The following is an 18,714-nucleotide window of genomic DNA, read 5'->3' on the forward strand; positions in this document are numbered from 1 at the left end:
CAACAAAAATTCAGGAAGGACCTCCCTACAATGAGCTTCAAGGATCCTTGAGCATTAATCATTATGTTTTAAGGGAATGCAAACTGTCAATTAATCCCACAAATTGGTTAACTAGAAGTCAGTTAAGACAAATTCTACAATACTGACTTTACTTGATAGTTTATATGTCTGTGTGCATGCGTGCTCAGCCGCTCAGTTGTGTCCAACTGTGACCCCATAGACTGTAGCCCACCAAACTCCTCTCTTCATGGGATATTCCTGGCACAAATACAGGAATAGATTGTCGTGTATGTCTGAGTCCCAATCTAAACCATGGCTGCTGTGAGGGAAGGAGGGTATTTTTAAAATTCATCTTTGCATGTCTAACATAGTGCTGGATTACTGCAAATGCTTAATAACTTCTGGCTAAATTAATGAACATGTTAGAATGGGCCACTATCTGAATAAATCACCTCTGGAGTTGCCCTATATTCTTAACTCACATGCTGCCGAATTTTAAAACCTGTTGTAAGTAGTATCATTGAAATTATCAAAAACTTCATTAAAAAAAATCCCCTCATAACAGGCATGATCACAAGACCATTTCTGAAAACAGTATTAGAGTTGAAATATTGTACATATGTGATATATTCTGGCCCAGTGATTGTAGGCATTCAGAATAAATGTCCTTATTTACAAATCCAAGCAAGGACAATCTCTAGGGGAAATCTGTCCTCCTCGCAGTCATTTCAGAATATTAGGCAATTTGAAATATGATCTTTTGAATTATCCATTTGAGTCTTAACAATTTATCCATTCTTTGTTTTTTCAATATCTGTTTCATATTTCAATTTCTTGTGTTTACTCCTCAGGCTCTTGGAAGCATACACCAACTTTAATAGCACTCCTTCTGTGACAGGCATTTCATATACTGTACAATCAAAGCTTTCTAAGTCTGCTCTATAACTGTTGATTTGTTGATTGGGGTTTAACCTTCCCTTCTAAAAGAAGGCTTCCAAGAAGCAGAATTCTTTGTAGAGTCACAGTTTATGAGAGTGTTACATTCCCTACTTCATGCTGTTTATCAGGTGGATGTGATGGCAATACTCAAAGATGACCAGAAAAGATAAACACAGGTTAATATGAAATCATAGTTCAAATCCTTGAACAGGGCAAAGATATACAGCTAGTCAATATTATAAAAACTAAACCACAGTTATCCCTCAGTATCTGTTGACACACTTACCCATGGATTCCAAAATGCACAGATGTTCAAGCCCATTATATAAAATGACTCAGTGGATATTGACTCTCCATATCTACAGGTTCTGCATGTGGATACAGAGGGCCAACTGTAGAATAGTTTAATCAAGGCCATTCTCTCAAATCAGTATCCCTCCAAATGTGGTTCAGACGCCTGAAAGTGACACTGAGACTAATCTATTTTCATAATGACAGTTACGTTACATGCCTTTTTCACTTTCATTTTCACGCTACATTCACAAGTATATAGGGTTTAGAAAGTTATTAATAGAGCTTCACTCAAACTAACCTTCAGGAAACTAATACCTGCCTGCTGCTGCTGCTACTGCTGCTGCCTGCTACTGCTGCTGCTAAGTCACTTCAGTCATGTCCGACTCTGTGCTACCCTATAGACGGCAGCCCACCAGGCCCTGCCATCCCTGGGATTCTCCAGGCAAGAACACTGGAGTGGGTTGCCATTTCCTTCTCCAGTACATGAAAGTGAAAAGTTAAAGTGAAGTCGCTCAGTCGTGTCCAACTCTGCGATCCCGTGGACTGCAGCCTACCAGGCTCCTCCGTCTATGGGATTTTCCATGCAAGAGTACTGGAGTGGCGTGCCATTGCCTTCTCCAGTATATATATATATATATATATATATAAAAAATAAAAATGTCTGTCATTATATGACCATTTCTAGCAAAACAATATGTTACAACAGAATGCAAAACCTGATATGAGAGTTGAGCTATCTGTTATAGTATTAAGTCACATTAAAAAGACTGACAAAATATAAAATAGTGCACTCTTCTCATTTGTGTTTTCTTCTCTTGGGAAATATAATTACCTTTTATAAAAATAAGTTATTTATATTCATTAAATGATTTGATATTTTTAAAAAGTTATATTCATTTAAATGTATTGATATTTAAAAAAATTAAAAATTGATAATTATCTTTTATAAAATAAATTATTTATATAATTTAAATGTATTGATATTTAAAAAAATAATAAATACTATATATTTTTCTTCAGTTTTCACTTCTAACATGGTTAATATTAATATCTGCATGTATTAGTGCACTCAATATCTCAGCAAATTTGGAAAATGCAGCAGTGGCCACAAGACTGGAAAAGGTCAGTTTTCATTATGATCCCAAAGAAGGGCAATGCCAAAGAATGTTCAAACTATGGCACAATTGTACTAATTTCACATGCTACTAATGTAATGCTCAAAATCCTTCAAACTAGGTGCCAGCAGTATGTAAACTGAGAAATTCCAGATGTACAAGCTGGATTTAGAAAAGGCAAAGGAACCAGAGATCAAATTGCCAACATCCATTAGATCACAGAAAAAAGAAGGGAATTCAGAAAAACATCTACTTCTGCTTCACTGACTACACTAAAGCTTTTAACTGTGTGAATCACAAACACTGGAAAATTCTTCAAAATATGGGAATGCCAGACCACCTTATTGGTCTCCTGAGAAACCTGTATGCAGATTAAGAAGCAAGAGTTAGAACCTGACATGGAACAATAGCCTGGTTCCAAATTGGGAAAGGAGTACATCAAGGCTGTATATTGTCACCCTGCTTATTTAACTTATACAGAGTGCATTACGTTAAATGCCAAGCTGGATGAAGCACAAGCTGGAATAAAAGTTTCTATGAGAAATATCAACAACCTCACATATGCAGAAGGTAGCACCCTAATAACAAAAGTGAAGAAGAGCTAGAGCCTCTTGATGATTGTGAAAAAAGAGTAGAAAAGCTGACTTAAAACTCAACAATCAAAAATCTAAGATTATGGCATCTGGTCACATTCAGTTCAGTTCAGTCGCTCAGTCGTGTCCGACTCTTTGCGACCACATGAACCGCAGTACACCAGGCCTCCGTGTCCATCACCAACTCTCGGAGTTCACCCAGACTCATGTCCATTGAGTCCCTGATGTTATCCAACCATCTCATCCTCTGTCGTCCCCTTCTCCTCCTGCCCTCAATCTTTCCCAGCATCAGGGTCTTTTTAAATGAGTCAGCTCTTCGCATCAGGTGGCCAAAATATTGGAGTTTCAGCTTTAAAACCAGTCCTTCCAAATTACTTCGTGACAAATAGAAGGGGAAAAAAGTGGAAGCAGTGACAGATTTTATTTTCTTGGGCTCCAAAGTCACTGCAGACCGTGACTGCAACCATGAAATTAAAAGACATTTGATGTATGGAATAGTCTTATGGACTCTGTGGGAGAGGGAGAGGGTGGGAAGATTTGGGAGAATGACATTGAAACATGTAAAATATCATATATGAAACGAGATGCCAGTCCAGGTTCAATGCATGATACTGGATGCTTGGGGCTAGTGCACTGGGATGACCCAGAGGGATGGTATGGGGAGGGAGGAGGGAGGAGGGTTCAGGATGGGGAACACATGTATACCTGTGATGGATTCATTTTGATATTTGGCAAAACTAATACAGTTATGTAAAGTTTAAAAATAAAATAAAATTTAAAAAAAAAAATAAATAAAAGACATTTGCTTCTTGGAAGAAAAGCTCTGACAAACCCAGACAGCATATTAAAAAATAGAGACATCACTTTGCTGACAAAGCAGTCACATACAGATGTGATTGTTGGACCATAAAGAGTGCTGAGGAATTGATGCTTTTGAATTGTGATGCTAGAGAAGACTTTTGAGAGTTCCTTGGACAACAAGGAGATCAAACCAGTCAATCCTTAAGGAAATCAACTCTGAATATTCATTGGTAGCATTGATGCTGAAGCTGAAGCTCCAATACTTTGGTTACCTCACGGAAAGAGCCGATTCATTGGAAAAGACCCTGATGCTGGGAAAGACTGAGGGCAGGGGGAGAAGGGACAACAGAGGATGAGATGGTTGAATGGCATTACCGACTCAATGAACATGAGTTTGAGCAAGTTCCTGGAGATAGTGAAGGTCAGGGAACCCTGGTGTGCTGCAGTCCATGGGGTTGCAAAGAGTCAGACATGACTTGATGAATGAATAACAACTCACATAAACAAAAAGCTCTTTTCTTTGGAGTGTTCAGTACTAATAAATGCAAATAGGTCTTTAGAACAAAATATTTGAAGCATCTACTCTAAGATCTGAAAATAATCATACTATATATTTTTATCTGACAGTCTTCTTTTCCTAAAATAACTTACAAAGAAAACAAATGAGCTTGAAAAAACACTGAAAAACCCCTTTCTATCCTGTTTGGAATTGGTCCATTTTGAAACAGAAAAGGTAAAATCTCATTTCTAAGTGACATTAATTTGTTGTGTAGCTACAGTATGGAACAGATTCTATCAGACACTACCAAAAAAAGTTCAGTTTTTGCATAGTTATGCATAACTCTTCAGTTTCTAAAGTAAAAAGATTTTAATTGACTTTTGAAAAGCTATTACCTATTAACATAACAATGACAGTGACTAAGTTCCCAAGAAAAAATGAAAATGACAAAATAATCTCTAATTTAAGTAATGTAAGTTTTTTTCTCAACTTGTACAGTAGAATAAAACATAATCACCATGTAAACTATGAGATATTTTGCTCCAAAATATGTATGTATCAATTGCATCTGTATTGCGTCTGCACAAACAATTATTTTTATCCCATACCTTAAAGTTCTCTCTTTCTCACACACACACACATTCATGCTTTTGTGTATCAGTTTAAGAATCAGAATTTATATCAAAGTCATCTAACTTAAAAGAAATTAGTAAGAGTTTCCAAATACCTATGCTACTTGATTTTCATTTGCTGGGGTACCAAGAGATATTGAAACAATTGTGCAAAAATCTCTGCTATATAAAAGCTGTAATACCCTCTTAGCTCATTATAATTTAAATGTTAAATGCTCCATTATAGAGGTAAATTGGGTTTAAAATAGAATTTTTCAAGCAGAAGAGCAAAAAATGTAAGGTCAAACAGAGTGAGGAACCAGAGCTTCAAATTGTGGTATAAAACTTGTTAGGGCATGGATTGATCTATTGATATACTAAGAAAGTCAGACCCTCTGACATGCCCTATAGAGAGTAAATATACTGAACTGGAACAAAAATTATATGTAACAGCTGTTAAGTGACAGAAGAAATGTGCATTGGACCACCGGCTTGTCATAAATATTGCACTCTTAATCAGAAAGCATCTGTCTTTTCATTTTCTTTTCAGTAATCTCTGCATTGTATTTAATCTGTGCAAAATGCTTCTTCTAACAGGTGCAACGATGTTTAGAAAGTGAAAACCTTATTTAAATGAAGTTTACAACTAGAGACGTTTCAATTAACAAGGTGATAGCTTATGAGGTGGAATAATTCTAACATTTGGCAAAGCCACAGATTGCTTTTCGTTTGTGAAATTTAACTATTGTAAAATTAGAGTATAGATGTCAAGAAAAGCTGAAAGATGAAAGGTATTTCAAGCAATCTATGCAATATATGAACATCCTGAGAAACTACAGGGAAAACTTACTGGTGGGAATATGGATAGTATGAAATATTGGGAGTACTTATTATAAAATGTCATATTTCACTAAAAAATGTTAGAACTAATAATGTTCAATATCTTCCCCAAAAGTGGTGTCTACCATACTAGTCTAGTCTACTACAGGTAGTTTTTCTCTTATTATCACTACTTACTTGTGGAAATTGAATATAATAGATTCATGATCAATCTTGCTAGATTAAAAATCCTGTCAGAAATTCTAGATTTGCATTATAATCACCTAAATAAATTATAAATAAATAATATCTTTAAAAACATGAGTATAATGTTAGCATACTTAGAATGCATATACAATTTTTAAAGTGAAAGGGACTATAGCTTTAAGTTCTTTTACTTAAAATGCAAAGATACTGAGCACAAAGATAACAAACTCAGTTTCTACAGCCTCCAGACAGGTAATAGAGGTGATAGGAGTCTGGTGAAACATGTGGCCCTTTAGGTTGTTGGATCATTCATTTCCTAAGTTTTGGTAGAAAGATGTGTTGAAGAAATATGCTTAATATTGTTATTGTAATGCACAATTTAGCCAACTGTTTCCATGGAAAAAGGAATCCATTGCTTCCAGAAATTCAAGTTTTCAATAAAGCTCAGAACAAACAAAAGATATCTGTGGACTGGATCTTTCCCTTGGGCTACAAATTTGCAAACTTTAATGTAATAGTTGAGGATTATTGTAATAGTTGAGGAATACTGTTAAAGAGATCTAGATAAACTTCTATCTTGGCCATTTATTAGCTTTATGATGTTGGATAAGCTACTTGATTTTAAGCTCCATTTCATCCCCAGCAAAAAAAAAAAAAAGCCAGTAATAAAAGGTGACTCATAGGGATATTGTAAATGATAAACGAGATAAAGTAATATACCTCAGTTGCTAAGTTGCATCCAACTCTTTGCAACCTCATGGACAGTAGCCTGTCAAACTCCTTTGTCCATGGAATTTTCCAAGCAAAAATAGTGTAGTGGATTGCCATTTCCTTCTACAAGGTAATTTAAAATATTTCCTAATGTAGAACTATTTAGCAAAGCAAGTATTCAATAAGTGGTAGACATTACATATTATATTACACATATAGTATATTATGCAATACATAAACATAATATATATTTTATCTTCATTGCATGGGAAAAGCTCTAATTTCCTTATCTGCTTTTACTAATTGACACAGGATAAATATTCTTTAAAGCGTGGATAAAGTCTTTCAATGTTTATAATTCCTCTTAATAACTGCATACAAATATTTATTATAGGTTAACACAGAAAGCAAAGGCTATTATCTGTTCTTTGGACAGTTCACCATACAAAATTGTCTCATCTCAAGCTTTCACATTTTGTAAGGGACAAATCCATTAAATTTTTTTCTCACACTAAAGCAATATAAACAAGGTCATTAGTTATAAAACACAGAAGATTCTCTTTTAATTACTTTTCTTGGAGACAAATACAGTAGAAAATATTTTGATGATGGGAGTTACACATTCTGTGTATAATCTGAAAAACTGATTAGCTCATTCAGACCAATCCAGTTCTAGGGGATAAACTTTAGCCTGAGGTTTTTGTTGTTTAGTCCCTAAGTCCTGTTGGACTCATTTGCCACCCCATGTAGCCCATGAGTTATCCTGGGGAGTCTCACATTATAATCATACCTTCAGAGAACTTGGGCTTCCCTGGTGGCTTGGATTGTAAAGAATCTGCCTGTAATGCAGAAGACTCAAGTTCAATCCCTGGGGTGGGAAGATCTCCTGGAAAAGGGAATAGCAACCCAATCCAATATTTTTGCCTGGAGAACTCTATGGAGAGAGGAGCCTGATGGGCTACAGTCCATGGGGTTGCAAAGAGTCAGACATGACCAAGAGACTAAAGCGTAACCTCAGAGAACTTCACTGGGACCTCTTTCCAAATTTCCTCCCATTACACCCTCAGATCTTCCAACTCATCATAACCCACCTAGTCAGCCTTAGAAGTACGCTTTTCTTAATGATTAGGAAACTCCTCCCTCCCGCTAATGTCTTATCAAAAAAGTTCTGAAACTCCCCCAATAATGTGCAAGTCAGATAATAATAATTCTGATGGTAGCTATGGGTAATGAAGCCTTACTATATACTTAATGTTAGCCAAGTCTCTTACATGCATGGTAAGCATTTAATCTTTACCATGGCTCTATAGAGGCTTCCCTGGTGGCTCAGCGGTAAAGAATCTGCCTGTCAAGCAGGAGACGTGAGTTCCATCTTTGAGTCAAAAAGATCCCCTGGAGAAGGAAATGGCAACCCACTCCAGTACTCCTGCCTGGAGAAGCCCGTGGACAGAGGAGCCTGGTAGGCTACAGTCCCTGGGGTTTCAAAAGAGTTGGACACAACTTTGCAACTAAACAATGGCACTATAGATTCTGTATATACACTAAGGTTCCCTCATCTATAAAAAACAGTTCTTAAAAAAGTTAAATCATGTCTAGAACTTGAATCCAAAGTCAAAGCGAAAGTTGCTCAGTTGTATCCGATTCTTTGTGGCCCCATGATACAGTCCATGGAATTCTTCAAGCCCGAATACTGGAGTGGGTAGGCTTTCTCTTCTCCAGGGGATCTTCTCAACCCAGGGATTGAACCATGGTCTCCTGCATTGCAGGCGGATTCTTTACCAACTGGGCTATCAGGGAAGCCCCCAAAGACAAGTACAGTCTCATTACTAAGGCTATACTATATTGCCTCTCTAAATTCTTGGCTTAAACTCAACCAGCATGAATTAAACATATATTGAATAAAAGCTTTCTTTCAACGTGCTAACATGACAGGAGCTGGATGGGCTGGGATGGGATGGAGGAAGATAAAAAGATGCTAAAATGTGTCAACTAGGAAAATTAAAAAGTGAGTTAATTTCTTAATACATCAATTTCATTAAAGTGTATATAGTAGGCTTGGTATGAGCAAAGATACCTCTATACACGTTCCCCATCGATTCATGGGGTCGCAAAGAGTCAGACATGACTGAGAGACTGAACTGAACTGAATTGATGAAAATTTAACTTTAAACACCATAAATCACAGTGATTGCTTTTCCACTACCCAAGAATTCATATACAATAGGAGTCATCCAGAAATTCTCCCTCCAAGAATATAAGTTGTTAGTGATCGTTTGTAAGTGTCTACTGGTGGGTGAGATGGTAAAGAATCCTCCTGAAATGCAGGAGCCCAGGATTCTATCCCTGGGTTGGGAAAATCCACTGGAGAAGGGAACAGCTATTTACTCCAGTATTCTTGCCTGGGGAATCCCATGGACAGAGGAGCCTGATAGGCTACAGTCCATGGGGTTGCAAAGAGTCAGACAAAAATGAGTGCCTAATACACACAGAGACACACACTGAGGAAATGAAGGGTGAGGGTAGAGGTCTGCAGAGAAACACAAAGGTCACTTTAGCGAAAAATTATCAGACATTAAGAGATCACATATCTGATACTGAGCCTATAAAAATACAATTTAGATACAACTTTTTAGGAACATCTGTAACCGAAAAACAAACAAGGTTTCATTTTCCAGCCACTGTTTTGTTAATGAAATAATTACTTCAAGAAAGCCACCCCAGAGGCTTTCAAATACCTCCCAGCAAAGAAGAGATAATCTTGTAAAAGAAGGAAAAATCTTTCAGTAGGTTTGGATCTGCAGAGCAACAGTTTCCTGTGACATAACTCTGAGAAAGATAAAAAGGCTAAGGCCCAACATAAGAATGAACACAATTAAGGTGAATCAGGCCTCTGTGACATCCTTTGGGAGAAAACTTCATGTCCTCATGAGAAAAACGTAGCATCTTTTTAGTCAAGGAAACTATTGACAAACTTTGGAAAGCTACTCCACAGACTCACATTAAAATACAGCAGGTGAAATGTACTTTCCCTTGGGCAAGGAGAGGAGAATCTATTGCATATGTCATCTGTTTCTGTGAATACTGAAGATTACAATTATGTTTTGATGTTAATCCAACAAGTGCACATTTCTTGTTGAGAAGCAAGCTGCGAAAATGTGAGTGACAGTATAAATCTTTTTAAATTGAATTCAGCACTATTGAAAAGAGCTGATGTTTTCAAATATTCTTACAAAGCCTCTGAACAACAAGAATAATTTTCTAAATGAAGCTACTTTTTAGAGTAAACTACTTGGTAAGCAAGATGAATAGCCAAGATAAAATAAAATCCTGCATTCCTGCTATATATGGTGTGTGTTTTGCATTTCTGTAAGCACTCACCTCTAATGTTTTGATGTCCTCATAAGTAAACCTCACGGTGGGAACTCCAAGATGGTTGATGAAGTAATCAGCATCATCCTGTATCTGCTCAGAACTGATATTGGTTTTTGGGCACTGATCTCTTCTGGGACAATTGAACTTATTTTTCTGAAAAACATAATTTAAATTGTTAGCACACACTATACTTCTTAGGTCATTCCTAAACCAATGATATTTGAAACATGGGCCAATATGAGCAGTGTCAATGGCCAGTATGAGCAGGATCAATGACACGCAGGAACTTATTTGAAATATGAACTACAAATGCTTAGACTACAACAATACCCTCCCAAATGGGAACCTTTGAGAATGAAGACCAGAAATCTTTGTACCAACATTCTTCTATGAGGTTCATGCTCACTGGAGAGTGACTTTAGCACTGGCCTAGATCAAGCTTTGCCTGTTGTTGTTGCTGCAAAAGCATTTTAATTATGCTGTTGCTGCTAAGTCATTTCAGTCATGTCCAACTCTTTAAGACCCCATGGCCTGTCCTGCCAGGCTCCTCTGTCCAAGGGATTCTCTAGGCAAGAATACTGAAATGGGTTGCCATGTCCTCCTCCAGGGGATCTTGACCCAGGGATCGAACCCACAGCTCTTATGTCTCCTGCACTGGTAGCTGAATTCTGTACACTGGCATCAACCAGGCTTCCCTGGAAGCTCAGCTGGTAAAGAATTGCCTGTAATGCAGGAGACCCCGGTTCCATTCCTGGGTCAGGAAGATACCCTTAAGAAGGGATAGAGAAACCACGCCAGTACTCTCGGGCTTCCCTGGTAGCTCAGACAGTAAAGAATCTGCCAGCAATTTGGGATAGCTGGGTTTGATCCCTGGATTGGGAAGATCTCCTGGAGAAGGGAATGGCTACCCACTCTGATATTCTTGCCTAGAGAATTCCATGGACAGAGGAGCCTGGCAGGCTACTGTCCATGGGATGGCAAAGAATTGGATACCACCGATTAACTTTTATTTTCAACTGGGAATAGATTTATTATAAACTTTAATGACTCATTAAAAGAGAATGTAGAATCCCTCAAAGGTTTAATTTTGTCTTTTTAAAAAAGTTTTCAGAAAATTTAAAGGATGGTCTCAGTTCACTTCACTTCAGTTGCTCAGTTGTGTCTGACTCTTTGCGACCCCATGAACCGCAGCACGCCAGGCCTCCCTGTCCATCACCAACTCCCGGAGTTCACCCAAACCCATGTCCATTGTGTCAGTGATGCCATCCAGCCATCTCATCCTCTGTCGTCCCCTCCTCCTCCTGCCCTCAATCTTTCCCAGCATCAGAGTCTTTTCCAATGAGTCAGTTCTTCGCATCAGGTGGCCAAAGTATTGGAGTTTCAGCTTCAAAATCAGTCCCTCCAATGAGCACCCAGGACTGATCTCCTTCAGAATGGACTGGTTGGATCTCCTTGCAGTACAAGGGACTCTCAAGAGTCTTCTCCAACACCACAGTTCAAAAGCATAAGGTAGGATATAATTCTATTCTTAAAACGCTTTTTTGGAAAACCACAGAAAATAAAGTTCCTCCATTTCTTATTCAAAAATTATCCCAACATGTCTTATGAGTATATGCCAATTACCAAAACCAAAGAGAACCACAAAGCTGAGTGCAACCTCTAGGGAAATAAAAAAAATGATGGACTATTATTTCTTAAACTAAGAGTTGTCCAGCATGTAAAATAAATGACAGTAACTTTACAAAAATAAAACAAACAAAAAAATCAAAATCCAGTTAAATAAGGGTTCCTGTAACTATTAAGATTTAAAATGTCTTCTTCAAAAAATTTCCAAAAATCTAGAATATTTATGTGATGCTGTTGTCTCAAATATGAAATGTGGAAGAATACCAGTCTCTTCACCAGGAATCATGAGGGGAGTGAGACGACAGTGTGAGAATATCACATATAATATGAGGCAAAAAGTATGTATTTGGTGAAAATTTGCCAGTGAATCAGCACATAGACTCCTCAATCCCTTCCTATGTTTCTTTGGCATGATATAATTTCGGAAACACTTTTAAATATAACCTATCAAAAGATTTAGAAACATGTATTTTAATATTCAGAAACTGAGTTATTCCAACCTTTTTCAGCTACAGTGCTAGATCCTTCAAACATATAATAATGTTTCAATACTTATCTATTTTTTTGAGGTACTAATACAGGGAGGGGACATATGTACACCTATGGTTAATTCATGTTGATATATGACAGAAATCATACCAATATTATAAACCAATCAATGAAAAGTAAATAGATATCAAAAATATTTGCAACAAACTTTAGATCAATTAAAATGGAAAATTGGTATAAGGATTTATAAACTAGGCAAGGCTTCAGATTGACTTCATTTACAAATATCTTGGGTAATTAGATAGCACCAGGTGGTGCTAGGGGTGAAGAATCCACCTGCCAATGCATGAGAACTGAGAAAGGCAGGTTCCATCCCTGGGTTGGGAAGATCCCTCTGCAGGAGGAAACGGTGACCCACTCCAGTATTCTTGCCTCAAAAATCCCATGGTTCCTGAGGAACCACAGGAGCCTGGCGGCTACACAGAGTTGGACACAACTGAGCAAAACAGCTAACCACTAAGCACTAGGTAACTAAATATTTGGGGATAAAAAGTAACAAGTGTTCTAGTATACAGTGTAATGAGAGACCTAATGCTTTATGGTGACCTCCCCAGCACACACACACACCGAGTCTTTCCTTTAAAAGCTTAGTTTTCTGAAAAGATAATTAACCCTCTTTCACTCCTTCATATACTCGTGGGGCCAAGACTCCTAGAGTTTTAATACCAACTGGGAGACTTTAAGGAATATCTAAAGAAGAGCTACCCTTAAGTACTGGAACATGAAAAGCAAAGAGACCACTTAATATTATGTAAGAAATCCCAAGTATTTCTGAGAGATCCAGGTAACTATTAAGGTAATTGTTGCACCAGAATAGACTTTTTTCTAATTGAATTTCATTGCACTGAGCGGTCAAGACACTCAGCAGCGTCCCATGACTAGTGTCTTAGAGTTTGGCTGTTTCGCTCATTCAGATGTCCTGAGTGGTGACTGGAGGTGTTTGAATTTGTGAAATCTAGGTTGTTGCACCTTTTTATGTTATTAATAGGCTTTGATGGAATCTAGTCTCTTTCCAGACTCTAGCTAATAAAATTAAAATTTATTTTTTAAGTGATCTACTTTCCCTTTCTGCAGCAACATCTACATCTCTTTGAGATAGCACATGTACCCTATTCATCATCAGTGAAAATATAGGTTTGGTCTTTGTTTCATTTTGTATACATAATTCTTACATTCACTCTAAACGTTATCCATGCTCCTTAGACAGAATTTTTTCTAAACAGGCATGGATAAAAATTGACATCTTTCAATTCCATGAACTGTCTGTAAAAATTGTTTTTAATTAACGTTTTAAAAATAATAGTGGTTTTAAATGTTGATATCACTTTTACTCAGTTATCATTGTTATAGTTTCCCTCTCACAAAAAGTAATAATTTCCCATATATGCAAGTTCCCCAAATGGGAGAAATGATCAATTCCAACCAATGCTTACATCCTTTGTTTTATCTAACAGTTACTCGAAGCACAATTCTTGTTTTGCCTCAGTCTTTTACTGAACCCAAGCATTCATCCCCAAACCAGAACAGATTCTGTATCTTTCTGTTTTTTCCATGGCTAATCCCATCATATAGCTTTAATATTTTCATTGCAGTCTATTTCTGTGATCTCTTCTAGCTACATCATTGCTTTCATGTTTTGTGTTTTTCAGGCAAATAAAACAAGTAATATCCAGCCTTCAGGATCACATTTCTTAAAATACTTCTGCATCCTTTCCCCTACTCTGGCTTGCTTTACTTCACTCATCTATTGAAAAGTCTATATCTTTTCCCTAAATGTTTGTATTGCCATCTCTGTCACACATAAACTCTTTTGTAAACCAACTCTAAGATGTCAACGGGGTGAATATTATCAGAATTGTTTTTAAATTATGTTTTGACAGTTAAGATCTCTTAAACCACATCTCTGGTTCTAATATGGACTATTTAGGTTGGGAGAACAGGGTGCAGAATAATAGGCTTGCACGGCCCAAGGTGTAGCTGGGCCCTATAGCTGAAGGCACTGGACTATTGAGTCTCCTGTCAAAGTGAAGCCCAAATGAAGAGTAAAAGTTCAAGAAAATCAATCCAAGATTGGAAGGTCAGGGGTGACACAGAGTTCCCTAAGGAGCCCTCCTGGGGCCTATCCTTTACCTACTGAGTTTCCCTGTAAAATCTTGTGGAGAGCTTATCTGGCCAGTGCTTCTCTGTCTCTCCCTCTGTCTCCCCTAGCAGCTTATTTCCTACCACCCACTCTCTTATGATTTAACCAGGGATGAAAGGCAGAACTATAGGATCCTCAAGTCTAAGTTTATTTTGTTCTTTTGTTCCTAACTAGCTTCAGAGTAAAATAGGGTTAAAAAGAACCCAATTTTCAGATTGAATCATCTAGGGATTTCCCTTAAGAGGAAAACATTCCTGGCACACAAAACCTATCCTCTAAATCTTCTTATTATTCACTACTTTAAATTCTAGGCCAAACTCAGAGACCTGAAGTGATCCTAAATCTGTATTCTAATTTAATATAAATTGTTTTCCCTCACAGCAGTGAAGTGGATTGTAATGGATCCATATCAGGTAACAGATGCTGATCTACTCAACCTCTAAAAGCACTATTATCTGAGAGGGAAGTATAAAATTTATTTTTTTCACTTTTCTAGAAGTTAGCCACCACAAGTGAGAGAAGATTGGTAACACATTTGTACAGATCAATATTTTTTTTAATTTATTTACAAGGCTGAATAAATACAAATTAAGTATTTCATTCAAGGAGTTCAAAATGTTTCACACTTAATGTTTGATACCAGACATGTTTATTCCAGTTTATAAAATAAGCAAGTTCAGACAAAAGCCATGATTATATCACATTTAATTTCCTATCACTAGTCTGTTGAAGACCTGAAATGAAATCATAACCTCAATCCTAAATCAGTATGCTCTTTGAAAGTATACTTTTAAGCTGAAAGGAATAACTTCTTAGTAAATTATTATATAAGTGACCTATAAAGACATTAAGTCAACATTTACATTAGTTGACTAGCAATACCAAGACACTTTAACAGGTGTCTATAGTATTTGAAAATATGTTTAATAATTCAAACATTTTATTTCTGCTTTCTCTTGCTTACATACTCACCCTACATACTTAAGAAATCTAAGATGACTACTTACTCAAACAGCAAAAAAAAAGAATTACATTCAAAATTAAAGTACTGCATTCTACATATTATAATAAAATAAAGTCACTTTATATTCATTCAGCATTATTTTGTAATTTTCTTTGGGCAGAAGCAATTTATCATTCTGATTTTCACACAGTATAAAAATGTTTAAATTGTGATAATGATGTCTGTGATATTTTAAAAATGATTTTTTTATAGGCACTAGGATGGTTAATTTTATGTGTTAACTTGTCTAGGACATGAGGTGTCCAGATATTTGCTCAACACTGTTCTGGGAATGCCTTTAAGGGTGATTTTAGATGAAATTTTCATTTGAATTGGTAGATTGATTAAAGCAGATCACCCTCCCTAATGTGGATGGGCCTAATTCAATTAATTTAAGGTCTAAATAGAACAAAAAGCAGACCTTCCCACCAGTAATCGAGAACTCCTCCTCCCTGACTGCCTTGAAGTGGGACATGGGTCTTTTCTTTTTCTGTATTCAGCTGAAACATCAGTTCTTCTTGGGTTTCAAGTCCCAAGTAGAATAATAATACAAGTCCCTGGTATTTGGGCCAGAACTTACACCAGCAGTTAGTTCTCTTGGGTCTCCAACTGACCAAATGCAGATCTTGGGACCCTGGAGAACTCTGATTTATATAGACACTCTTAGATGGTTGGTCACCTATTTGTATAAGAAATTTCAATCAGAACCAGTGAAAAATTAAACTTTAATCATACTGAGAAGAACATTTTGTTGTTGTTTAATCAACTGAAAGTGGTTTCACACAATTTTGTTATTTTTTAACTTCAGATTTTATAAACATGATCCCAGGCAATGTGAACACATAAACAGGTGAGAAATCATAGAGAGAGGACTACATTTTGAAATTGGAAAGAATCTAAAAATCCTAAAGCCCCAAGGTGATTATCCTGAGCTCCACAGAAAGAATTTAGATCAATGAAACTAATGGACCAAAAAAAAAGCATTTTTTATATTCACTTAATTCTAACTGAAATTTAATATTTCATTCAAATGTGACGATACCATAAAACCAATAGTATTAGCATTATCTGTGACTTTGTGAACTAAACGAAATCAGGCATTTTCATTTCACATTTCAGTTCTTTAGCTCACTACTAATCTTCAAAGAAGAAAGTTATGAGACACTTTGATGAATTTTGATATTGAATGTGTCTTAATTTTTAAATGTTTTTATAATACTAAAATGTGTACTTTCATATTTAGTTAACTGCACTTTGATACAATTGGTTTATTTTGTCATCCTGTGTATTTAAATCTAAGCATTTTATAATATTATTTCTGAGAATGAGTCTATATAGGACTTGCCAGCCTCTCAAAATGTTCCATAGGGGAGATATATCCTTGCAAAACAGTTTAATCTTACATATTAGAAAACTGAGGCTTCCAAATCAACAGATCTTAGGCTCCAAAATCATTGTGGATGGTGACTGCAGCCATGAAATTAAAAGACACTTGCTCCTTGGAAGGAAAGCTATGATAAACCTAGACAGCATATTAAAAAGCAAAGACATCGTTTTGCTGACAAAGGTCCATAGAATCAAAGCTATGGTTTTTCCAGTAGTTACGTACAGATGTGAGAGTTGAGAGTTGGGCCATAAAGAAGGGAGAACACTGAAGAATTGATGCTTTCGAACTGTGGTGCTAGAGAAGACTCTTGAGAGTCCCTTGAACTGCAAGGAGATTCAACCAATCCATCCTAAAGGAGATCAGTCTTGAGTGTCCATTGGAAGCACTGATGCTGAAGCTGAAGCTCCAATACTTTGGTCACCGGATATGGAGAGCTGACTCAATGGAAAAGACCCTGTTACTGGGAAAGATTGAAGGTAGGGGGAAAAGGGATCAACAGAGGATGAGATGGTTGGATGGCATCACTGACTCAATGGACATGACTGCGCAAACTCTGGGAGATAGTAAAGGACAGGGAAGACAGGTGTGTTGCAGTCCATGGGGCTGCAAGAGTCAGACATGACTTAGTGACTAACAACAACAACAAATCAACAGAGCCAGGATTTGATTCCAGGTCTTCTCACTCCAAATGTAATGCTTTATCCTCTCTATCACATTTATATTAATGTATTAATACAAACATTAATGTATTAACATTAATATATTAACCTTCAATTTGTTCTTCCTAGGATTCTAGGATTTTTGTTTTAAGTCATATTCAATTACTGGATATAATTATAACAAACTGTATCTGTGGCAACTCTTCAATGCTTAGCTATTGTGTGTATCATGTGTTCTTTATTTATTTAGCTGGTATTTTTATGCCATTATGTTAAGTTGCTATTTAGGAAGTAATTCTTAATAATGAATTACGGAACTCCTCTAATAATCTTTGAGAGGAAACAAGAAGTTATGTTTACTAACTTTCTTTAGTATTTTAAACTAGAAACTTAAGTTATTCTTAACATTAGCATCTGATATTGAGTTCTTTATACATAAAATATACTTTCAAGATGGCAAACCTATTTTTAAAAAATCAATAGATACATTGGCATGCCTTTTAAATATGTTAAATTGAGTAGGGGAAAATAGCTTTTTAGTTTAAAATGGCAATTTTAAACTCATAAAATGGAACTTTGAAAACCTTCCATATCTCAAAGTTTCTGCAAAGGTTTTAAAACCTACTCCCATGGTGTTAACACATTATTTTCAGCCTTAAAAGGTGAATTATTACTATTCCTCTAGTATACTCAAGTAGAATTGGCAAACTGAAAAACACACTCTAATTCTGTGAGATTTTTAAACCACATTCTGTTAGATTCTTAAACCACAATCTTGTTATTGAATGTAGAAAAATATAACTTTACATTTGAAATAATTCAAACTGTATTTAAAATATATTTATGAGCTAATGAATCCTTTAAAAATCACTCTGTAACAGTGCAAATGGAAAAGAATAAAGACATTTGTCCTTGTTTTTAGTGTCACTTCTAACTTGTATCCTCATCCATGCCAAACTCTATTTCTTTTCTCCTTCCACTTCCCTGACCAACTTCATCTCCCTGACCAAGAGACACATAAGGCAGAAGACCTATTTCTCTTTTATTTCTCTCCATTTAAGGCTTTTTGATGCAATAAAAACAAGTATGTTATTTTAAAAGTATAAGATATCAATACTTCAGCCACTTTGTTGGGTTTAAATAAAGATCTCAGCCAATAGGAGACTTCACTCATGGTCCAGTGGTTGAGAGTCTGCCCTGGAATGCAGGGGATGTGCGTTCGACCCCTGGGGGAATTAAGATCCCACATCCCTGTAGTAAATAAACTGGTGGACCATGACTAGAGAGCTGGCTTGCTTCAACTACTGAAGCCTGCACCCTCTGGAGCACACATGTCACAACTACTGAGCCCACAACATGACTAGAGAGTCTGCGCACTGTGATGAAAGA

The 18,714-nt window shown here is 36.5% G+C and overlaps 1 protein-coding gene across 5 annotated transcripts in view; it reads right to left on the minus strand.

Moving 5' to 3' along the window:
* The window catches only part of NAALADL2 (N-acetylated alpha-linked acidic dipeptidase like 2), a 1,369,359-nt gene that overhangs the window by 289,809 nt on the left and 1,060,836 nt on the right, over positions 1 to 18,714 (minus strand). For all 5 annotated transcript variants that reach the window (XM_070802872.1, XM_070802828.1, XM_070802665.1 and 2 more), the window contains one exon: positions 9,968 to 10,114. In XM_070802872.1, coding sequence (XP_070658973.1) covers positions 9,968 to 10,114 — 147 coding nt within the window. The remainder of the gene's footprint in view (positions 1 to 9,967; positions 10,115 to 18,714) is intronic.

This window comes from Bos indicus, chromosome 1, assembly GCF_029378745.1.
Source record: "Bos indicus isolate NIAB-ARS_2022 breed Sahiwal x Tharparkar chromosome 1, NIAB-ARS_B.indTharparkar_mat_pri_1.0, whole genome shotgun sequence".
In the NCBI taxonomy this organism is placed as follows: Eukaryota; Metazoa; Chordata; class Mammalia; order Artiodactyla; family Bovidae; genus Bos; species Bos indicus.